This window comes from Geotrypetes seraphini, chromosome 10, assembly GCF_902459505.1.
Source record: "Geotrypetes seraphini chromosome 10, aGeoSer1.1, whole genome shotgun sequence".
Classification (NCBI taxonomy): domain Eukaryota; kingdom Metazoa; phylum Chordata; class Amphibia; order Gymnophiona; family Dermophiidae; genus Geotrypetes; species Geotrypetes seraphini.
In genome coordinates this window covers 127,135,343-127,157,480 of record NC_047093.1, presented here as the reverse complement: position 1 = coordinate 127,157,480, position 22,138 = coordinate 127,135,343, and the positions used below count along the sequence as shown (strand labels likewise).

Genomic DNA, 22,138 nt, shown 5'->3' with positions numbered 1-22,138 from the left:
AACTCAGTGCTGAAGCCCAGACATGACCTGGTTTTGAATTTTTGAGCGTAATGCCAGAGGTGGTCATCAAGACACCGAGTGCTGCTAGCTGAACATCGGCCCCTTATAGTTTTTTGGTTTTTACCTTTTAAAGAAGGGAAAATGGAAAAGGCCTCTTATTAGTTTCCCTGTCGGACTCGGGGCTCCTTTTACTAAGATGCGCAAGTGCTATGTGCCAAGAACTAACGCCAACTCAATGTTGGCATTAGCATCTAGCAAGCAGGCTAAAACCGCTAGCGCAGGTTAGTAAAAGGAGCCCTCAGTTTCCAGTTTCAATGATTTGACCTTTATCGCAGCACCTGAACTTGGACGTCATTAATCTGCTGCACTGAAATGCTCCCCCCCCCCACCCTTAGGGAACAAAACGGAGCGCCCTTGACGTCCCTCCTGCCAGCATGCCATTTCATGGACACGGGCTGTTGGCGAAACTGTGATGGGCTGCGTTGCGTTGAATGAAGAAGCCATGAAGTAGTATGTGGAAGTAATAGTGTAATACTAGCAGAAAAATGGGGTTAGCGTGGGATTTGTGAGCACATTATTGTGTGCTGTATGGTCCAGGGATTTTGGTGCAGGGCCACAGGAACATGCCCCTTTATAAGAGAGTTTCTCATTAAGGAGCTTAATATAATTTGTTTGATGGGACGTTCCCTTTGTGAATTCTTCCTCTCTGATGTACCTGTTTCAAGGTGCTTTTTTCTTAAGCCTCAGTTTTGCACCGAGTTTGTACTTTCCCTTCTCTTCTTTATATGTGGCTAGAGACAGGATGGGGGGAAGACATTTCTGAGGTAAAAATGCTTTTTGATGTTCTGGAGGCCTCTTCTGTCATCGCCATCATATAAAAGAGAGAGAGAGAATTGTAAACAAATACTGGAGATCTAGAAAGGACAGATAGGCAAGTGCGTACACCGGCTCTCAAACACACAATCAAAGACGCAATTATACACACTAACAAACCTGACTCAGTCAAATAGAACAAGCATGCAAACACATATTTTTAGTCAAACAAAGGGAGAAGGGCTGTCGCCGGATAAGGGGACCAGTGAAGGGGTGGTGGTGGACACAGGGGAAGAAAAAGGAAGGGAGAATGGACAGGGGGAGCAGGCAAGGGATGGTGGTGGACAGCCGAGGAAAAAGAAAGACAAAAAGAAAGAAATACAGAAACAGGCTAAGGAGAGAGAGAGAGAAAGAAAGAAATACACACACACACACACACATATTCTAGCACCCGTTAATGTAACGGGCTTAAAGACTAGTTTCAAATATTATTTCTCACCATTAAGGTAAAATTTAAACCATTCTCCAGCATTTATTGATAAACTATTACTTCCATATTCTACATCAAGGCTGCTTCGATCAACCCAGCAAAATCTTTCAATTCCTGCCATATGCCAGATAGTTTATGCCGCTACCTGCAAAACTATTTTTTTCTGTTCTGGCATCTACATTATGGAATTCCCTTCCAAACAATCTCAGGCAGGAAAACTGCACTTAAGCGACCCTTAAGACGTTTCTGTTCAAAGATGCTTTTGAGGTCTAAGATGAGATATTCTTTTTAGCGATCTTTTTTAGCATTTCTAGTATCTCTCTTTACATTTTTCTTAATTATTGGTTTTCCTTTTTCCCCTTTTTTTTAATTGATTTGAAAATTATCACAAGTAATACACTTGTTAAAGAAATACAGAAAGCAAATAACAACATGACGAACAAAATTATAAATGCGGCATTTAAATTATCATCCTTCTTAGACCTCAAAATAAAATAAAAAAGGGGAGGGATCCAATAATTCCATGGAGAGAAATAAAATCAAAAACCTTTATCAGAAAGCTGACTACGTTAATCAACCCCACTTATCTTTTAAATCCAACAGTTCATATACATTACTTATCTTTAGAGATCTTTTCAAGGTCTAGAAAGACTCTCAATTGTGATGGTAAAAAGAAAGTGTACTTAATCCCCAAGTATCGAATCAAACATTTACAGGGGTATGCCAAAAGAAAGGAAGCCCCCAAACTTTTAGTCTCATCACGCATAGGAAGGAATTCTTTTCTGCGGTCCTGTGTTGTCTTAGATACATCAGGATAAATCCAAATTCTTTGTCCTGAAAATTCTCGATTTAAGTTCCGAAAGTAAAGTTTCATTATAAGGTTTAGGTCTTGTTCAAATACCAAGGAGACTAAGAGCGTTCCCCTTTCCTTAACATCAGAAAGGGATTCCTCCACCTTTTTCCCCTTTTAGTTTGATTTTTTTTTTTTTTTTAATTGTAACTTTTAACCTCCAGTACTGTCTTCCTGTTGTTTAAATTAGTCTTTGTCGTTATTTTATATAAATTTTATCAAATTTTTATGTAAACAGCTTAGACTGTATAATAAGTGGTATATCAGATTGAAATAAACTTGAAAATTGAAGGTTATTTTGGCATTGTGTTTATGGGAGAGGGACGATGAATGATTTTTCCGAGACGAGGACATTTGCTTCCTTATATCACACAGTTATTAAAATGAAGAAAAGGTCTTTCTGGAGCTGGAGCAGAAACTTGCTAAAAGTGGAAAAAAAGACTTCAGATATAACCGCACCCTCCCATTACCTTAGTTCAGCTACTACAATGCCAGATGAAAATGACTCATCTACCAACATAACTACTTCAACCTTCCATCTTCTAATAGTTGCTTCCTCCCCAGGTCCAGCAGCACCTACTAAACTAAAACTTAGCTTTATATACCGGGTCATCAACCAGAGGAAGCTCGACAATGCTAAAATTACAAGGAGATTAATTTTCAAAATATTTAGCAAATAAAAAAGTTTTTAATGATTTGCGGAAGAACTGGAGAGGACTAGGGCATCTCAGAGTTAAAGGGAGTTCATTCCATAATTGAGAAAATTTAAAAGCCAAAGAAAGGCTAAAGGCCTTTATTACCTTTCCTAGAAGGAAGGGAAAGTTTAAATTGTTGAATGCCTCTAGGATAGGAAAATCTATAAACATTCCATAGCAGAGGAACAAGGGGAATAAAAATACCATATAAAAATTTAAAAGTAATGCAAACACATTTCAATTGAATCCTGAGATGAACCGGGAGCCAATGAAGGCTCAAAAGCAAAGGAACCACATGGTCGAATTTGCTTTTTCCATAAATCAACTTCGCAGTAGTATTCTGAATCAGTTGAACCTTTGGAGACAGATCTTTGTGATGCCAAGATAAATAGCATTACAGTAATCTAGCCGAGATAGTATAATTGATTGGACCAAGACAGAAAAATGACGTTGATGAAAAAGATTTAACCTTCCTCAACATTCGTAAACTGAAAAAGCATTTCTTAACCAGAGAATTTATTTGATCCTTAAAGGTAAGAGAGGAGTCGAAAAGGGTTCCCAAGATCTTAGAGGAGAACTCGATTTGCAGGGAGGCCCCAGAATCCAAAAGTATGGTGGAAGGAAGGCAATCCAGTTTTGGACCTAACCACAAAAGTTTAGTTTTGGCTGCATTTAACTTCATCTGGACAGACATAGCCCAAGCTTGAAGTTTAGAAATACAGTGGTTTATTTTAGAAGCTAAATTAGTAATATTCGAATCAATCTCGATCAATATAAAGATATCATCCACATAGGTAAAAAGCGTTTCCCAAGATGCCAAGATACCCCCCCCCAGCAGCAGCTCACTGTGTGTGTTTACTTCCTTGCACAAATGCCAACAGCATTAGCGATTTGATCACGCAGATAAAGGCCGCAAGGCCTATCTAGTCTGCCTAACTATCCCTTCCTCTCCCCCAGAAATCCAATGTACTTGTCCCAAGCTTTCTTGAATACAGATCAGTGGTGTAGCGAGGGTAGGAGGCGCCCCCCAAGCCCTCCTCTCCACCCCTTCCCGCACCTGTCTTTCCTTAATAGATTACAGCCCAGTATGAACCACATCTCTGTGATAATAATAATTAGGCTTGATGAGTCTCCTGTCCATTGCTATATCTTTTCTCCTCTTCTTTCACTTCCTCCTCTAATCCTTCCCAGCGTTGACTTTTCAGCTTTCTTCCATTTTATTTTTCTCCTTCTGTGTCTACCCAGACTATGCCCTTCCTCACTGTTCAGTACTCAAACGTCCCTCTTTTTTTTTTTTTTTTTTACTGTTTTCAAGTTTTATTTAAAATTTGATAAAACGCTTATAAACATTTCTAAGCGATTTACATTAAAAAAAGGTTAGATTAAAACACATAAACTGTACTAAAACATAAGGAAAGAGGGTAGAACTACAATTGTGATAGGAAAGTAACATATAATGGGTAAAAGACGTAGGGTGGCTGCCTATGAAAGGCTAGTTTGTAACTGTGATTGTATTAATCTAAGGATCTGAAGTTTATCTCTGAATTTAACTCTCGAAAGGGTCATTAAAAAGAAAACTTTTAAGGGAACTTTTGAATCTATCTAATCGTGTTTCTTCTCTAATGAAAGATGGTAAGTGATTCCATGTATCTCTCTATAGCTTTCTGTCTTCCTATGGCTCATTCTCTCTCTCTTTTCTTTCCCAGCTTCTCACTAATTCCCTTTCTCTTCCCTCACCCGACTCTGTATCCAGTATTTTCCCTTCTTTTCCCTCTCTCCAGCTCTGTGCTCAACATCTCCCTTTCTCTTCCCTATCCCCCATGTCTAGCATCTCTCCCCTCTTTTCCTTACCCTATCTCCAATGTCTCTCTCAATCTTTTGTCCACTTCTAGTGTCTAGCACCTCCCTCCTCTTCTTTTGCCCACCTCCAGATGTCCAGCATTTCCCCTTTCCGATCCTTACCTCATTATCCAACATCTTCCCCACCTCTCCTCTTTTCCTTGCTGGTCCTGTTTCCTCCCTTCCTCCACTGCTTCTTTCACTACCTGCAACTAGCTGCCCTGTGATACTTGAAGAGCTGTGAGCATAACAAGGTTGTCTGAGCACAGATGTATGTTCAAGGCCTGAAATGTGCCTCCTCTTTGACACAAATTTTCTGTTGGAGGTAGCAGGATTTAGCAGGCCTTTAGCATCCACCTGTGCAAATAGCTGTCAAATGCCACTGTCCTGCCATATGGTCACCTCACCATATTCTCCCAAATTCTGCCATCCTAGATGGATGCCTAGTCCACCTAGTGGTAGGACCAACCCTGCAGAAGATCCTTTTTTAGTGATGGGAAAAAGTAAGGTCTATGGTAGAGAATGACACGGGAACAATTTTTCCCCATCCCGACCCCATGAGTTTTGTTACTGTCACTGTTTCTGCCCCATTCCTGTAAGCTCTGCCTCAACCGCACAAAGCCTTGAACACTTATGATTCTAAAGTGGTTGAGGCTTGCGCAGATGAGGATGGAGCTTGCAGGAATGGGGCAGGGACAGAAAAAGAACTCGCTGGGATGGGACAGGAAAATTAATTCCCAAGGGATGGGGAAAAATTTGTTCCCGTGTCATTCTCTAGTCTATAGTATTTTACCAGGTGGGAAATTAAGCAAACTAACTGGTCCTGGTGGTCTTCATATGCTGTCAGTCCTCTGGCTTTCTTCAAGAATATGAACCAAGGAGAAGAAAAGGGTGATCCAAGGAAGGAAGAACTAGTGATTCACATACAAAATTTTATTGAAGAAGGACCCAACTTGGCCAAGTTTTGACAAATAGCCTTCACTGGGGGGGTCATCAAATTCTTCAATAAAAATTAAAAATAATTACAAGGTTGGACACAAACTTCCAGAGTAATGATGCTCCTGCTCAAGACCAGTACTCTGGAAGATTGTGTTCAAGCTTGTGATTATTTTAAAACTTTATTGAACAATTTGATGAAGGCTATTGTCGAACTTTGGTCATTGGCTCCTTCTTTAATAAAATTTTCAATGTGAATCATCAGTTCTTCCTCCTTCCTTGGACCACCCTTTCCTTCTCTTTGGTCCATTTGCTGGCTCTACAGAGGTTGTACTCCTGTTTCTTCAAGAATATAAACAGACAGAGTTTGACAGGAGAACTCTCCGACCCTGGGAATCAAGTTATGTAAACTGTACTGATTGCTTCACATGATAAATATGATAAGTTAGAATCATGTGCTGCAGTTAGTTCTTGTAAAGCTGTCTGAGCTGGCCATAAGAAAAGTGCTTCTGGCAATAGATCAAGTATCTTAAATTCTGGAGAGATGGAGTTGTGTTGTGCAAAGTGCAATTAACAATTACGATGACTGCTTTGATGCCCATAGCCATGTTTAGTTTGTCATTAACCCAGTGAGACACAAACAAAAGTGACACTAACTTAGCTGCAGAATTATGCATTATTCTGATCATGGCAGGATATAGGGAATGCTTTGTACAGTGACGAAGGATAAACACAGATACCCCTGGATTCTGTAAGTGGTGTGCAAATTTTCATCCACAAAATTATGAGCTATCTTGAGATGCATGAGCAACTAAATTGGATAACAAGCCAATTAGCACCTTTAATTGGCAATATTTTGGATTTGCGTGTGCATCTTGCTAGACACTATTCTATAAAGATCCATGCACAAATCTTATTGTGTGCAACTCAAAGGGGGCACAGCCTTGGGAGGAATATGGGTGGATCAGGGGTGTTTACTAAAGATGCATGCAATATTACTGAATACCGCAGATTCATGCCTAAATTGCAAGCCAGGATTTACCCCAGATTTCAGTTGGTGTAAATCCTGACCCCCCCACAGTTTGGCATGGGAATTGGCTCTAAACTCTATTCTATAAACAATGTGCAACTTGGAGCGTCGCTTATAGAAGAGTACTCCGCTGAGGTTTTTTTTTTGTGGTATCATGTGTTGAATCCAACAAGAAGAGGCACTGGAGATGTCAAATCCATCTGAGTGGTCGGAATTCCTTTATTAGCAGTTTGTATCAAAAGTTTAAAAAACAAGCAAAATATCAAAGGTCAAAGTTCCAAAGTCAAAGTCCCGACTAGGATCCGAGTTTCGGAAAATTTTATTTTATTGCAAATTGCTTAGAATTCTATATAAAGCGATCAACAATTTTTTATTTTTTTTTTTAATTTACCGTTAAGGAAAACTGAATTGTCTTTATTCTATACATAAAAACATGGTACAAAAGTACAAGATAAAAGTGTTGACGCTATGCTTCAGATTTATACGGGATGTTGTAATGTGCTCTTGCATACAGCATATAAACCGAAGGAATGGCTGTTTCAGGAAATCTATGATGATTAACCGCAGTAGAAGTTTCATCCACATATTCTACTTGAAGAGGTATTTCCAAAGCTTGTGAAAGTGCAGTTATTTGAATAGGATCACACTCCATGGCCATAGGTTCGACTTCCTGTGCACAGAAGTCTTTTATAGCCATTCCATCGTCAACAAAGAGCTGGAAGAAGTCTGCTCGATTCCTCAAGAATGCCGAAGTCAGTAATCGAAGATCTTGAACAATACAATCTGACCAGTTCTGGTCATTGAAGGCCCAGAGGAGGCTAGTACTTGAACCATTTATTTCGATCAGTTCAATCACACTACAAAAACAAACAAACATTACAGTAGTTACCAATTACTTTTTCATCAAATCCAGCAGATAAAAGTTCACCTTTGCTTCTTATCACAATCTCCTTAAACCTATGTATTTCTCTGGGATTTACAAGAATTTTTAATAAACTTGAAATGTGAGTGAATCGACATTTAAAGCAAAGGTCATATATTACATCCAATATACAGGCAAATTTATTTTTAATAAATCAATGGCTTCAGAAATTGGACTTTAAGTAATGTTACACCTCGTATCTACAGAGCTCTATAGCTTTCTTGCCTGGCTGTTTCTCCTCAAAAGGTTACAGGTTAATGCAGACAACGATTGTATTGTTCTTTTTTTTTCTGTTGATATTCCACTGCAATATATTATTACTGTACTGGAAAATGCGTCCACAGTAAAACGAGACAGGTTGCTTCAAGAGACAAATGCAATTGCCACAAACCGCGTATGCTAGAATACTTTCAAATACTGAAATGTGTTTGGACTTGAGCGTCGTTTTTACAGCAATAATAATAAACCTTTGTATGAGTTAGCTGCTAAGTAAGCCACGGTGAGAACTTTAAGATGAACTGAGCTAGTTTCTTGGGAAGCAAAAGTATTCAGAATGACTGAAATGTAAATGCTCGGGATTGTGTGGTAGCACACAGTGTGAATGGGTCTCAACATTAGAACATAAGAATCTGCCTCCGCTGAGCCAAACCAGAGGTCCATCTCGCCCATTGCCTAAGCAGTGGTCCTTGACTATTTCTATAACCTATCTCTACTCCTATCCCTCTTATCTGTACCCCTCAATCCCTTTGTCCTCTAGGAACCTATCCAAACCTTCTTTGAAGCCCTGTAACGTGCTCCTGACAATCACAGCCTCCGGAAGCGCGTTCCATGTATCCACCACCCTCTGGGTGAAAACTTCCTAGCGTTTGTTCTAAGCCTGTCCCCTTTCAAGAAGAATAAACTGATGGACTTCTAAGTCTGTTCTGTATATTTGGGGAGATAGTGGGCATAGGGTTTGCTGTACAGGCTTGTGAAATGGCTGATCCTGACGTGTGCTGTTGTAGCTGATGAAACAATATGGATTCAAAAGAACCAAAAAGTGTGATCGCACTTGGAGGAATTTCTCTTTCAATCGCCATGCAGATAGAGGAACTACTAAATGTGCGGAAGGGGTATTGTATTCATCATTTCTCGAAGCATATTTCATGTAGTTATCATTGTCTAATGTTGCCATTGCTCTGGAGGGTCAGAAAATTCTTGTTAATACTGGCTGCGGCCTTTAAGATCTGTTCACTCTTCATGGAGCTATCCAAGAGGGATTTTTTTTTTTTTAGTTCAAGAAAATTTTATTGGTTTTAGAAAGCATAACAATACAAAAACAAAAAGAGAGCTTCCAATGAAGCACAGGTTAAGCCGGGTGAAGACACCCATCATGTATATCTAATTACAAAGTAGAGGTGGTAGTAGCAGAAATTATAAGAGCAGAAAACATTATAACAATCATCAATGTATGCAAATCATAAATACGTAAGGAAATGAAATATACAAATAACTAAGAGGAATGAGGAAAGTATGTGGCGAAAGAGAATGTTATTATACATTCAATGCTAATAATAGTACATGTAGGTATGTTATAGTGTTAGCAGACATTAAAATGCCAATATAATATGATATAGAGGACAGAGTAAATACATATGTCAACCAGAAAACTATAAGTAAAGATCTGTATGTTGGTCAAGGGTCTAAGTGCTGAGATTTGCCAAAATCGACCAAGTTTCGTCAAACGTTGTTATCGAGTTATGGCGTTCAGCCATATGTCGTTCAAATTTACTGTGGAGACAAACGGAGTTCCACCATTGATTGAAATCTAATTTTGTAAAATCTTTCCAATTATGTAAAATGAGTTGGATGGCAAGAATCAATAGGAGTGTCAAAAGGCGGTCATGATACACAGAAAGATGAGCAGTGAGTGCAGTGGGTCCCAGAATTAAAATATCAAACGAGAGGGGATCAGTGAGAGAAAACATTTTGGCAATCTTGTGCCAAATTGGATTCCAAAAGCTCTGCAATTGAGGGCATTCAAAAATCATAGGCCGCAAAGATCCCTCAGAAGATTTACAAGTCCAGCATGAATTATCCGAGGACTTTGTTATTTTAGCAGTTTTAACAGGAGTCCAGAAGGAAAAGAGCCGTTTGTCTATGGGAGGCTGAATGGAGGGATTTAAATACTCTGGGCCATAACGCCAACCACGTATGCTCGGTGAGAGGGGATTGTAACAACGGATCCCATTTAGATATGGATTCGATAAGGAAAGGATGGGATTTTTCCTGCATATATTTGTACCAATTGGAACATTGACCTTTGGAAACAGCGAATAATTGTATCTTGGAATGTAAGTCTGGGATATTATATAATGATGCAGGAGATGGGAACACCAAGAGGGATTTTAGTTTTTAACTCGTTTGAGAAACCTTTTGTTCTAATAATCACCCAAATCACCAGATAATGTGATTGCACTTGGAGGAATTTCTCTTTCTCTATCACCAAGCGGAACATATGATTTTAAGGCAAAATGGGATCGGCACATGGGATCTATTCACAGGGCAAAGGTAGGGGAGGGACATTAAGGTGGGCAGACTAGATGGGCCGTGGGCCCTTATCTGCCGTCTATTTCTATGTTTCTATGTAACATGCACAAAAATCCAGTACCAAATTTGCCCATTTTCAAAACTGCAAGACGTCTATCATGGTTTGTTTGTTTTTTGTTTGTTTTTTTCCGAAAATGGATGTGTTTGCGCTCAGTGGGTCTATCTTTTTGAAACATTTTCGTAAAAAGCCATTGGAGTGTAGGAGGGGCCAGCATTTTTAGTAGACTGGCCACTCAGACATCCCAGTGTGACACCCTAGGGGACACTGCCTTAGACTTCACATAAAATGCCCCAGGTACACGTCTACGCTAATCTAATCTTCTGTTTGTGTGTCACTCATACCAATACAGGCTCAAGGCGACTGTAAAGAGAGGCAAGAGGGGAGAGGATGGGGAGAGAGGGAGGAGAGAAGGTTAGAGAGGGGAGGTGGGTAGGTAGGAGAGAGGAAAGAGTAAAGGAGATTAGGTGTCAAATAGATGAGTTTTCAGTTTTCTTTGGAAGATGATGTGGCAAGGTTCAGTTCTGGTCCTTTCTATAAGGCCATTCCAAGTTTTTACTCCTAGAAAGGTAAGCATGGAGTGGAAAACTCGTTTGTAGTGAAGATCCTTTCTAGTCTAATAATACAGTAATATAATATTATAGATCTAACTGAACCCCCGCGAATCTCGAAAAACTGCGAATATGGTTTTTCATAGGGGAGCCTGAAGAGGGCAGCAGGAGAGCAGCCGGAGCACCGCGAGTGCAAGAAATCACTCGCGGTACACTCCGACTGCCTCTTCCTGCACTAAGTCGGGCCTTGTCCAATCAGGAGCTGCGTGTCAAAGCAGCTCCTGATTGGATAAGGCCCGACTTAGTGCAGGAAGAGGCGGTCAGAGCGTCACGCGAGTGATTTCCCGCACTCGCGGCGCTCCGGCTGCTCTCTCGTGCCTCTCCTTGTCGGCGGTTCACAGTCGGAAAAGACCGCAAACGACCGGGGGAAACGCTGTATAAGACGGTTACATTGTAAATAGCGAGTCTTTAGTAACCTGTATGGCTTTTATTTACTTTTCAAAAGATATGCAAGGATAACAATTAACCCCCTCTTCTACAAAGCCACGCGGCAACGGCCCCGAAGCCCTTTAAATCTCTATGGGCTTCGGGGCCGTTACCGCACGGCAGCCGCCGGCGTGGCTTCGTGGAAGAGGGGGTAAGTTAGCCAAAAAAACTATACACAAATATATTGCTATTTCTTGGTCAGTGAAAGGCATTCCATTTATAACCCTGCTTTATTTATTTTGCCCATATTTCTCAGCTTCCACAGAAAAGGAGAATGCGCAGCCGTATGTTGTCCTGCCCACTTTGTTTCCTGTCTACCTTTGGCATCCCTACACAAGGCACAGTTTCTATTCCTTCCAGGATGATGACGCTCAGAAACACTTTGGAGCAGTACTGCACGACTGTGTCAGGCATCAGAACCACGGTAGGCAAGGGGCCTTTTTCGAGCATACAGCGTGCTGCATAGAGCCAGGCGGCTGCAAAATATTTTCTGCAGATGCATTGAACAAACATAATGAGGAGGCGGGAAATAAAAAGGCCATTTTACTTATTTTTGAATGCATTTTCGGAACGTTTCGCATTTTGGAGGCAATTCTGTAAGCGGGTGCCTCCTTTTTTGGCAGTGACAGTCTATAATATAAAGGTATCTGGGTTCCATTACAGAAAGTTAGAATAAGCCATAGCGTTGCTGTAACTGCCATACAGACGGAGGAGATTCAACAGGCCAGCACTGCTAGCAGGGTAGGTAGGTATGCCAGAGGGGGGGCTGCTGTGTTTGGAGGGGAGAGGAAGGAGGAGAGAGAGACTGGCCATGGGAATGCCGCGAGGACCCTACACCCCCCCCCCCCCCGTCGGAGCCCTTTAAAATAGTGCTTTTCTTCGGCGCACCGTCAACCTTGCGCTCAGTTGTCGGAGCGCCGTTGTCTCGCGCGATTCGGTCCCGTCACCGTTTTGCTTGCAAAACACTCGCAAACCGAGGTTTGACTGTAATGGTAAAAGAGTTAGCTGATATCATTCATTCAGTCAGTCTGACAGCAGTGTTGCGCCAATTAGATATTGTAAAAAAAATGTTAAAAACGTACAAAATGGCACTTATTCCCTTTTTTTCTAAATGTATTAGGACCAAAATCCCCCAGCAAAATAAACAAACACAAAGGTAAAAGAAACCCCAAAATAAACCAGAAGGAGCAACAACAGGGTATGTGAACCTGAAATCTTAAAAATGAAGCACAAAAAAAACAAACCCCCGGGGCCTGTTCAGACTTTTCCCACAGTCGATTTCCTTTGTACATGTTGCAAGAGATGTAATTTTCATGTGCATAGCTTCTGCAAATGAGTAGACTTAACTTTGGATCATAAGCACCGGTGATCCCGTGAGCCGCAACTCATCTTGCAGTCGGCCAGCAAACAGAGGCTACTGTGAAGTTGCACCTTACTGTGTAAACAGAATAATGCATCAGCAGTCATCTCTCTTTTCTTGTGACTCAGCCACGCCTGCCAAAAAATATTCTGGCCATCACCGTGCAGCTTAGCAGAACTGTGACAGCTGTTTTGGAAAGTTCTCCGAACATACCAGTATGAAGTTGGTAAAGCACTTGTGACATAACATGGACATTGTAGCTCAAAGTTTTGCAGTTGGTTCAAAATATGGCTGTGTGGATTCTTTTAAAAATCCCCTGCATGGTACATAGGGTTATCATATTTCTTAAATAAAAAAAAGAGAACATATGGCCCCAACCCAGCCCCTCGCTGTCCCACCTGGCCCCACCACCACACAAACCTTTTCTTCCCTCCCTCCCATGAGATGGGTACTTCTTTGGTGGCAGCAAGTGGTCACCCATGGGTGGAAGCCATGTCAATTGCAGTCCTGCCGTAGGTATGGGTGGTCTAAGGATAGGAGCACCTGTTGTGAACCACTGGAGGCTCATTTGGATGGAGGTGGCAGGAAAGGTCCTGTCTCTGCCTGAGTTTGGGGCCTTGTCTGGAGGGCCTCTGAGCATGTGCAGATAGGATGATGCGCTGATATCTTCCGGAAGTGGCCCTGAGCTCAGGCAGAACCGGGGCCTTTCTTTCCACCTCCATCCAGTGTCAAACAAGCCTTCAGCAGCTCACAACTGGAGCTCTTGCCCCAGACCACGGTGGGACCACGATTGATGAGGCTTCCATCCTCGGGTGACCCCCGCTGCCTGCTCATAGGTTAAAAAAAAATTAGGTTGGATTCAGAGAGAGTCTAAAACCCAGACAAATTGCCAAGTTTTAGAAACTTATCTAGAGGCCTGGACAGTCCTCTAAAAAGAGGAGATGTCTGAGTAAATCCAGATGTATGGTAACCCATATGGTGCACCTTCAATGGTTAGCTGTGGAATATCGAGTTAGATTTAAGGTGTTGTTCTTGATATTGAAACTTAGGCTGAATTTGTAGCCTCCATTCTTAGCATCAGTTGTTCAGCTCAGACAACGAGGACATGTTTACAGAATTATTTGGTAATGCCATTACTTGAAGCTGAACATTTTTGCTTTTTGCCCCCAAACTGTGAAATGCATGCTGAAGGATCTGAGATTTTCTCTTCAGCACTGCCCAAAACCTTATTTTGGTGATGTATGGAACCTTCCGCCTTTGCACTAGGCGGGCAAGTGACTAAGCGATCCTCACACCCACCAGCCACCCAGCTATCTACATGCCTAATGGTCAAATCTTCAACTATGGCTGTCTTAACCCTTCCCTCCTGAGCAGAAGCCCCTGGAGACACATCCTTGGTGGGAAAGGATACTGTATCCCTTGGAGGGCATGTTATGGCTACAATAGCCACTTCCTGCCTCCCCACAGTGATTCTCTCCCTTCAGGAGACCTTTCTCCTTCATGACAGCAAAAGAGGTTGCAAGACTGGAGGTGAGACTTCTCTACTATGTCCTCTTTAAATCTCTCTCTCTGTCTCTGCTACTCTTCTCCCTGGAAAAGAGGAGGCTTAGGGGGGACATGATAGAAACTTTCAAGATCATGAAGGGCATGGAGATGGTAGACAAGGATAGATTCTTCAAACTATGGGGAACCACAGGCACAAGAGGGCACTCGGAGAAACTGGAAGGGGAGAAGTTTAGAACCAATGCCAGGAGGTTCTTCTTCACACAGAGGGTTGTGGACACATGGAACGCGCTCCCGGAGGAAGTGGTCGGGCAGAGTACGCTACGGGGATTCAAAGAGGGATTGGATGGATTCCTGAAGGATAGGGGGATTGAGGGATACAGATAAGGGTAGATAAGAGTATGGAAAGAGTATAGATGAAAACAAGGGGGCTATAGGGCTAAATCAAGATAACATGACAGGTCATGGACCTGATGGGCCGCCGCGGGTGCGGACTGCTGGGCGCGATGGACCTCTGGTCTGACCCAGTGCAGGCAAATTCTTATGTTCTTATATATATGTATATGTATATATGTTCTACTCCTAGTTTCCTATTCTAGCTTCCAGGGCTTGGACTTGTTCCTGAGTGCTAGGAGCTCTTTGCACCAAGTACACACAAAAAAGCTTCTCACCAACTGGGAAATAATCAAACATGTGAGAGTGCAAAAGACCAGTTAGCCCCCCATCTTGCTGCTGGATTGCTGCCTGCAACTTAATATTGGTGATTTCTTTATTAAGCTGTTAAGAGAGTAGGAATATAGTAACATAGAAACTGCCATACTGGGACAGACCGAAGGTCCATCAAGCGCAGTATGCTGTTTCCAACAGAGGCCAACCCAGGTCCCAAGTACCTATCTAGATCCCAAGTAGTAAAACAGATTTTAAGTTGCTTATCCTAGGAATAAGCAATGGACTTCCCCAAGCCATCCCAATAATGGCCTATGGATTTCTCTTTAAGGAAATTATCAAAGCCTTTTTTTTAAACCCTGCTAAGCTAACTGATTTCACTACATTCTCCGGCAACAAATTCCAGAGCTTAATTACACATTGTGTGAAGAAATATTTTCTCCGGTTTGTTTTAAATCTACTACTTATTAGCTTCATTGCATGCCCCCCCTAGTCCTAATATTTTTTTCACATCTACCCTTCCCACTCCACTCATTATTTTATAGACCTCCATCATATCACCCCTGAGCCGTCTCTTCTCCAAGATGAAGAGCCCCAGCCGCTTTAGCCTTTCCTCGTAGGGAAGTTGTCCCAAACCTTATATCATTTTCGTCGCCCTTCTCTGTACCTTTCCTAATTCTGCTGCATTTTTTTTTGAGATATGGCGACCAGAACTGTACATAGTATTCAAGTTGTGGTCGTACCATAGAGCGATCCAAGGGCATTATAACATTTTCGTCTTTGTTTGCCGTTCCTTTCCTGATAATTCCTGACATTCTATTTGCCGCAACACATCGAGCTGAGGGTTTCAACGTATCCTCAACGATGACACCTAGATCCTTTTCCCGGGCAGTGACTCCTAACGCAGAACCCAGTATCACGTAGCTATAGTTCGGGTTCCTCTTTCCCACATGCATCACTTTGCACTTGTTCACATTAAACGTCATCTGCCATTTTGAGTACTGTGTGCAATTCTGGAGGCCACATTACCGTAAGGATGTGCTCAGAATTGAGTCGGTTCAGCGGATGGCCACCAGGATGGTCTCGGGGCTAAAGGGTCTCCCGTACGAGGAAAGACTGAGCAAATTGCAGCTCTACACTCTTGAAGAGCGTAGGGAGAGGGGAGACATGATTGAGACATTTAAGTACATCACGGGACGGGTCGAGGTGGAAGAGGATATCTTTCTTGTCAGGGGACCCTCGACCACAAGAGGACATCCGCTCAAACTCAGGGGAGGGAAGTTTCGTGGAGACACCAGGAAGTACTTCTTCACGGAGAGAGTGATTGAGCATTGGAACAAGCTTCCAGTGCAGGTGGTCGAGGCACGCAGCATCCCAGACTTCAAGAACAAATGGGATACCCATGTGGGATCCCTACGAGGTCATGCCAAGGGATAGGGTCACTAGGACTTGAATGAGCGGGTCAGTAGAGTGACAGTATAATTACAATTATACTTAAGGGGTCAGAAGACTTAAGAGGGTGGGTAAATAGTGTGGGCAGACTTGATGGGCTATATGGCCCTTATCTGCCGTCATCTTTCTATGTTTCTATGTTTCTATGTTTGATGCCCAGTCTTCCAGTCTCACAAGGTCCTCTTGCAATTTTTCACAATCCTCATGCGATTTAACAACTTTAACCAACTTTGTGTCATCAGCAAATTTAATTATCTTACTAGTTATTCCCATATCTAGATCATTGATAAGTATGCTAAAAAGCATCGGTCCCAGCACAGACCCCTGGGGAACCCCCACTATTTACCCTTCTCTCTATTTTTTGTCTTTCAACCACTTCTCAATCCACAAAACGATATTACCTCCTATCCCATGACTTTCTAATTTCTTATCGATAAGATAGGCACATCGTGCCTCTGTAACATGCAGTCTCCCATTAATTCGACTTTATAATGCTGTCGGCATAAACAGTGTTATTGCTGGTGCTTTTCCTGATGAAGCTCTTCTAAATATAGTATGAGCGAAATGGAGATCTTCCGTCGTCATGAAGCTAAGTTCATAATCTATATTTTTGAACGAGAGAGTACTTTTTATTTATTAAATGAAGACCAGTATATGAATCAAAAAAAGATCTGCAAAGTATTTATATGAAGCAAAATAAGATTTGTACAATATTTAATACATTTAAAATATTTAAAATAATAAAAAAGAAAATAATGCTTTGATAAAAAAAATTGAGAAAATAGGAGAATATACAGGACCGATGATAGCTCACCCTATAGTTATTGGCTTGAAAAATACATCAGGCCTTTAGCTGTGAGCACTTGAGATCCTTAAAAATTTTCAAAGTATTTCTCCAATACATCCAGTTTGGATATTTTGTCTTGTGCTTTAGCCAAATTTGTAAGGATTTAGTGAATATCAAATAAACTACATAATATAATACAGTATAATCTATTCTTTCCTTCATATCAAATGATGAAAATCAAAAACTCACCCCCCACCCCAAACAATCATTTATGTTATACAGGAAAAAATGATAACTATTCATCACAATACTTTATTAATGGCTCCCACACATCCTTAAATTTATTAAAACATCCTTTTGAACTGCTAACGCTCTTTCCATTTTATACAAGTGACACGTTGAATTCCACCAAAAACTATAATTCAATCTTTTCCAATCCTTCCAATTATACGTGATTTGTTGGATGGCAACTCCTGTCAAAATCATTAAAAGTTTGTTATTGTTGAAAGATATTTGGCATTTAGCTCTCATAGACATGCTAAATAAAACTGTGTCATACGACAATGCCACGTGATTTTCTAACAAATGTCAAATGCCTTTTGAAAGATCCAAATCCACAATATCGGCTGGTTCACCTTTCTCCACACGTGCATTCACCCCTTCAAAGAAATGCAGTAGATTGATAAAGCAAGATTTCCCTTGGCTACATCCACGTTGGCGCGCTCTCATTAATCCATCCATGCGTGCATGTTCTCGGTGCTTCTTAATTTAAATATAATGTAGCGTGTTTTCTTGAATTCTCAGAAAAAAAAGTTTGCAAGAGACCAGACTTGGAGCAGAGCTCCAGCAGCAGGAAAACTCTCCTTTTTCAATCGGAGCACATCACGCGGCTTTGCATTTCATAAGTTTCAAGCATCTTGCCAGTCTTTGTATCTGAGAAAACCAAAAAAACTCTGTGGAGTGACGATGTTCCCAAATGGACTTTATTTGAAAGTATCAAAGTTCCAAAGGTCCACTAAAATCATCCACATAAAATAATTCCATCCACATAAAAATAAATTCATCCACATAAAAGCCTTAAAGGACCTAGTCCGCTAGGGATACAGGACCCAACACGGTCCGCGTTTCGACAGAAAGTCTTCTTCAGGGGTCCCTGGGGGTCCTATAAAGCTGAGTACGTGGGAAACAATTGTGTGGTGAACCGGAAGTGAGACACTGCTAGCATACTGGACATTGCGTGTACAACAAACTTTTAATAAACTTGAAACTTTTTCACTCTCTTCACCATTGAGCTGGCGTTAGTTTTTACGCATAGCGCAGGGGGGGGGGCAGCGCACGCTAAAAACATTAGCGCACCTATAGCAAAAACCAAGCTTGGGTTAGGAACAATTTTCAATGCATATAGGGATTATTATATAGTATGTAGAAGATGATGCTGAAGTCAGATATGTGAGACTGTATACTTGAGGCTCTGTTTGCTATAAATATAGCAGAGCGTTGTAGAGCTGTACCCAGTGCGGAAATGACCTCATCGGAGTTGTCAGTTAGTGGTTAACACTTCAGCTGTGTTATCTGTGTACACATTGAAACTTTGTCTTGTTTCTGCCTTATGGTGCTACTCTGCTCTCAACAAAACAAATTTTAATAGAACTGTAGCGGTCTCAAACTAGCATTTTCCATACCTTTGTTGTCTGGTGATTTTATATTTCTAATCTATTTACCTCTGTCTGTGATCTTAACTTATTTTCCAGGTCCTCCTGTCCATTTGCTGTTTGTTTTTTTTTTCTCCTTTCTTCTTCTCTTCCTGCCTATGTCCATCTTTGGCCCTGAGCATGTGCTCATTTTTTTCTATCCCCTTGTGAGGGAGTGAGGGACACTCCCTCACCGATACTGCAATGACACCACTATAAAGCAGGGGGCGGTAGTTCATGGGTACTGCAATTACACCATTAGACAACAGGGGGTGCTAGCTCACAGAGGTTATGAGTAAAGCCACCTTAGGGAAGATGGGGCAACTCTGCTGAGTCATGGGGGGCAGGATTCTGAGTCTGGCAGTAAGGAATTCATATGTCCCAGAATGGAGTGATTCAGGGAGATCTCGCAGTAAGAAGCTCAGGAGAGTGAGAGGAAGAAGTGGCCCCAGCATACGCCTTGCATTTTGCTTAGCTGAGGTAAGCCAGTTTCTTCTGCTAACTATATGTGAGCTTTGTTCTAAGGTCTGGCTAGGACCAGACCTCACTATCTGTTTTCAGGCAGACTTTTTTGCAGTCTGTGTTTTGAGGCATGGCGGTACCAGCTCCAGGCTCAGCTCAGGACTTTTGCGCAGTCGACGTTTTGGGCACCCCTGCTCTAGGCTATAAGCACTAAGGGCACCGATCAATCGTGCGTCAATCGTGCATCAGCACCGGTTTCAGAATCATGCCTGTGGGAAAGAGAGGCCCCAGAAATGTAGTCAAGACAAAAACAAAAAAAAATTGACCCTAGGAAATCCACAGAGAAGAAAATCCAAGAGAAACCAAAAAACACTGTGGAGTGACGATGTTCCTGAAATGGACTTCATTGAGAATTTCAAAGTTCCAAAAGTACAATTGAGCGATCCACATAAAATAAAGTAATCCACATAAAAACCTAAAGGACCTAGTCCGCTGAAAACATAGGACCCAAATGTAGGCCCAGAAACGTAGGCCAGGGTTTTCCGGGCCTATATTTCTGGCACCTATCTTTGCATGAATTTCTTTAGGCTGCCTAACGGTACTTCCGGCATTGGCCACACCTACTTTGGCAGGCGGCCTAAAACGCCTATTTAGGTGTGATTCTGGCACCTTTTATTTAGGCGCTGGTAGGCACTTCAACCTCAACTTATTTTGCTGTTTCTAACGGCGTTCTTCAATGAACCGGTGCCTACGTTTAGGGGCTGGTTTTAGAATTTCCCCCTTACCTGCTGATGACAACATATCCACGGCTTAAAATAAGTCTTTATTCTTCTACAGAGCCTAAATATCTCCATTATTTTCAGCTGGCAGTAAGCCTGGATGCCTTGTTCAATCATGAATAAAACAAATGTGCGTTTTTTTTGCCAGCTTTGTTTTGGCATCATTAACGTTCAGATGCCATTATTAGAGGCAGTGCTGTGTCATAACTGCAGTATGCCTCTGCCTTTGTAACGTCTCTCCCCAAACAGGGAAATACTTTTAAAACCAATAGGAGGGAATTTTTTTTTCACTCGGAGAATAGTTGAGCTCTGGAACGCGTTAATTGCGGATAGCGTAGCAGGTTTTAAGAAAGGTTTGGACAAGTTCCTGGAGGAAAAAGTCCATAGTCTATTATTGAGAAAGACATGGGGGAAGCAACTGCTTGCCTTGGATTGGTAGCATGGAATGTTGTTGCTCTTGGGATTCCGGAACCCTGCTACTCTTTGGGGTTCTAGAATGTTGTTACTCTTTGGAATTCCGGAATCTTGCTATTCTTTGAGATTCTGTAAGGAATATTGCTACTCCTTGGGGTATTGGTCACCGTGAGAATGGGCTACTGGGTTTGATGGACCATTGGTCTGACCCAGTAAGGCCATTCTTATGTAACTTACCCTGTCATGAATCAAGTCAACAGCAGTAAATAGATAACAGTTTGAAAAGTGCATTAATGCTGTTCCAATCGTATGCATCAATACAGGATGTCCGGAGCTATACTCGGAGAGAGCCCCCAGGAAAGAGACTTGGGAGTACTGGTAGACAAATGAATGAAACCATCCGCGCAATGTGTGGCAGCGGCGAAAAGATCAAACAGAATGCTAGGAATGATTAAGAAGGGGATCACAAACAGATCTAAAAAGGTTATCATGCCGCTGTACCGGGCCATGGTGCACCAATACCTGGAATACTGTGTCCAACACTGGTGGCCATACATGGAAAAGGACATTGTTCTACTCAAAAGGGTCCAGAGAAGAGCGACAAAAATGGTTAAGGGACTGGAGGAGTTGCCATACAATGAGAGGCTAGAGAAACTGGGCCTCTTCTCCCTTGAAAAGAGGAGACAGAGGGGACAGGATCAAAATATTCAAGATACTGAAGGGAATTGACTTAGTAGAGAAAGAGAGATTATTCACCGTCTCCAAGGTGGAGAGAACGAGAGGACACTTGTTAAAGTTAAAAGGGAATAGATTCCATACAAATGTAAGGAAGTTCTTCTTCTCCCAGAGAGTGATAGAAATCTGGAACGCTCTTCCGGAGGCTGTTACAGGGGGAAACACCCTTCAGGGATTCAAGACAAGGTTGGATAAGTTCCTACTGGAGCAGAACATACACAAGTAAGGCTAGACTCAAATAGGGCACTGGTCTTTGACCTAAGGGCCGCCACATGAGCGGACTGCTGGGCACGATGGACCACTGGTCTGACCCAGCAGCGGCAAATCTTATGTTCTTATAGTATATACCTTCATGGTCTTGGGGTGTTTCCAATACAGTGACACCCCAGTTCTCTAATGTGCAATCCTGTGAAATGATTTCTAGAGGACACCAGAGCTGGCAAAGCAACCTTATAGCCAAAAAAGTGAGGCATCCGAAAAATGGAAACCAAGGACGGAAAGTTGCCTTTAATTTTCTCCCTTCATCTCTTCCGTCTAGGACAGAAGCATCTTCTAAAAATAAAAACATCTGGGCCAGTCGCAGAGTTTCACTTCTTTACTGCTTTGACAGTTTTCACTTCGTTCTGCAAAAGCCGAGCCTCTGCACAATCTTGCCTCCTAGTGGTTGATTTTAATATAAGTCCGAGACCTGGCTGTGTTTTGTGGCGTAACCTCAGAGAAAATATTTTAATGTGAAACCCCAAAGAGAATAGGAAATTAATTTTGTGGCCTTGTTTCCTGAAAACTAAAGATCAGGTGAACTAGTGCAGGATGATGTGATTTTCATGTTGGTAATCCTCGATCATTCCTAGCCTCTGTCCCTGCTATTTGAGTTTGCATTGCACACCAACCACTTTGAAGATAATGGCTATTTCTACTTCATTTAGATTTCACCGGGGCTTGTTTCTCTTTGGCTCACCGTTGATCAAGCAGGAATCAAAGGACAGTCTGAATGTTTTAGCTTCCTGTCTCTAATCTGGGATTCATAGTGCTATAGTGCTAGATTACTGCAACATCCTCTACCTCCCCTGCCCCACTACTATGACCAAGC

The 22,138-nt window shown here is 41.9% G+C and overlaps 1 protein-coding gene across 2 annotated transcripts in view; it reads left to right on the top strand.

Annotated features, from left to right (window-relative positions):
* The window catches only part of NIBAN1 (niban apoptosis regulator 1), a 143,015-nt gene that overhangs the window by 75,681 nt on the left and 45,196 nt on the right, over positions 1-22,138 (top strand). For both annotated transcript variants that reach the window (XM_033960061.1, XM_033960060.1), the window contains one exon: positions 11,456-11,623. In XM_033960061.1, coding sequence (XP_033815952.1) covers positions 11,456-11,623 — 168 coding nt within the window. The remainder of the gene's footprint in view (positions 1-11,455; positions 11,624-22,138) is intronic.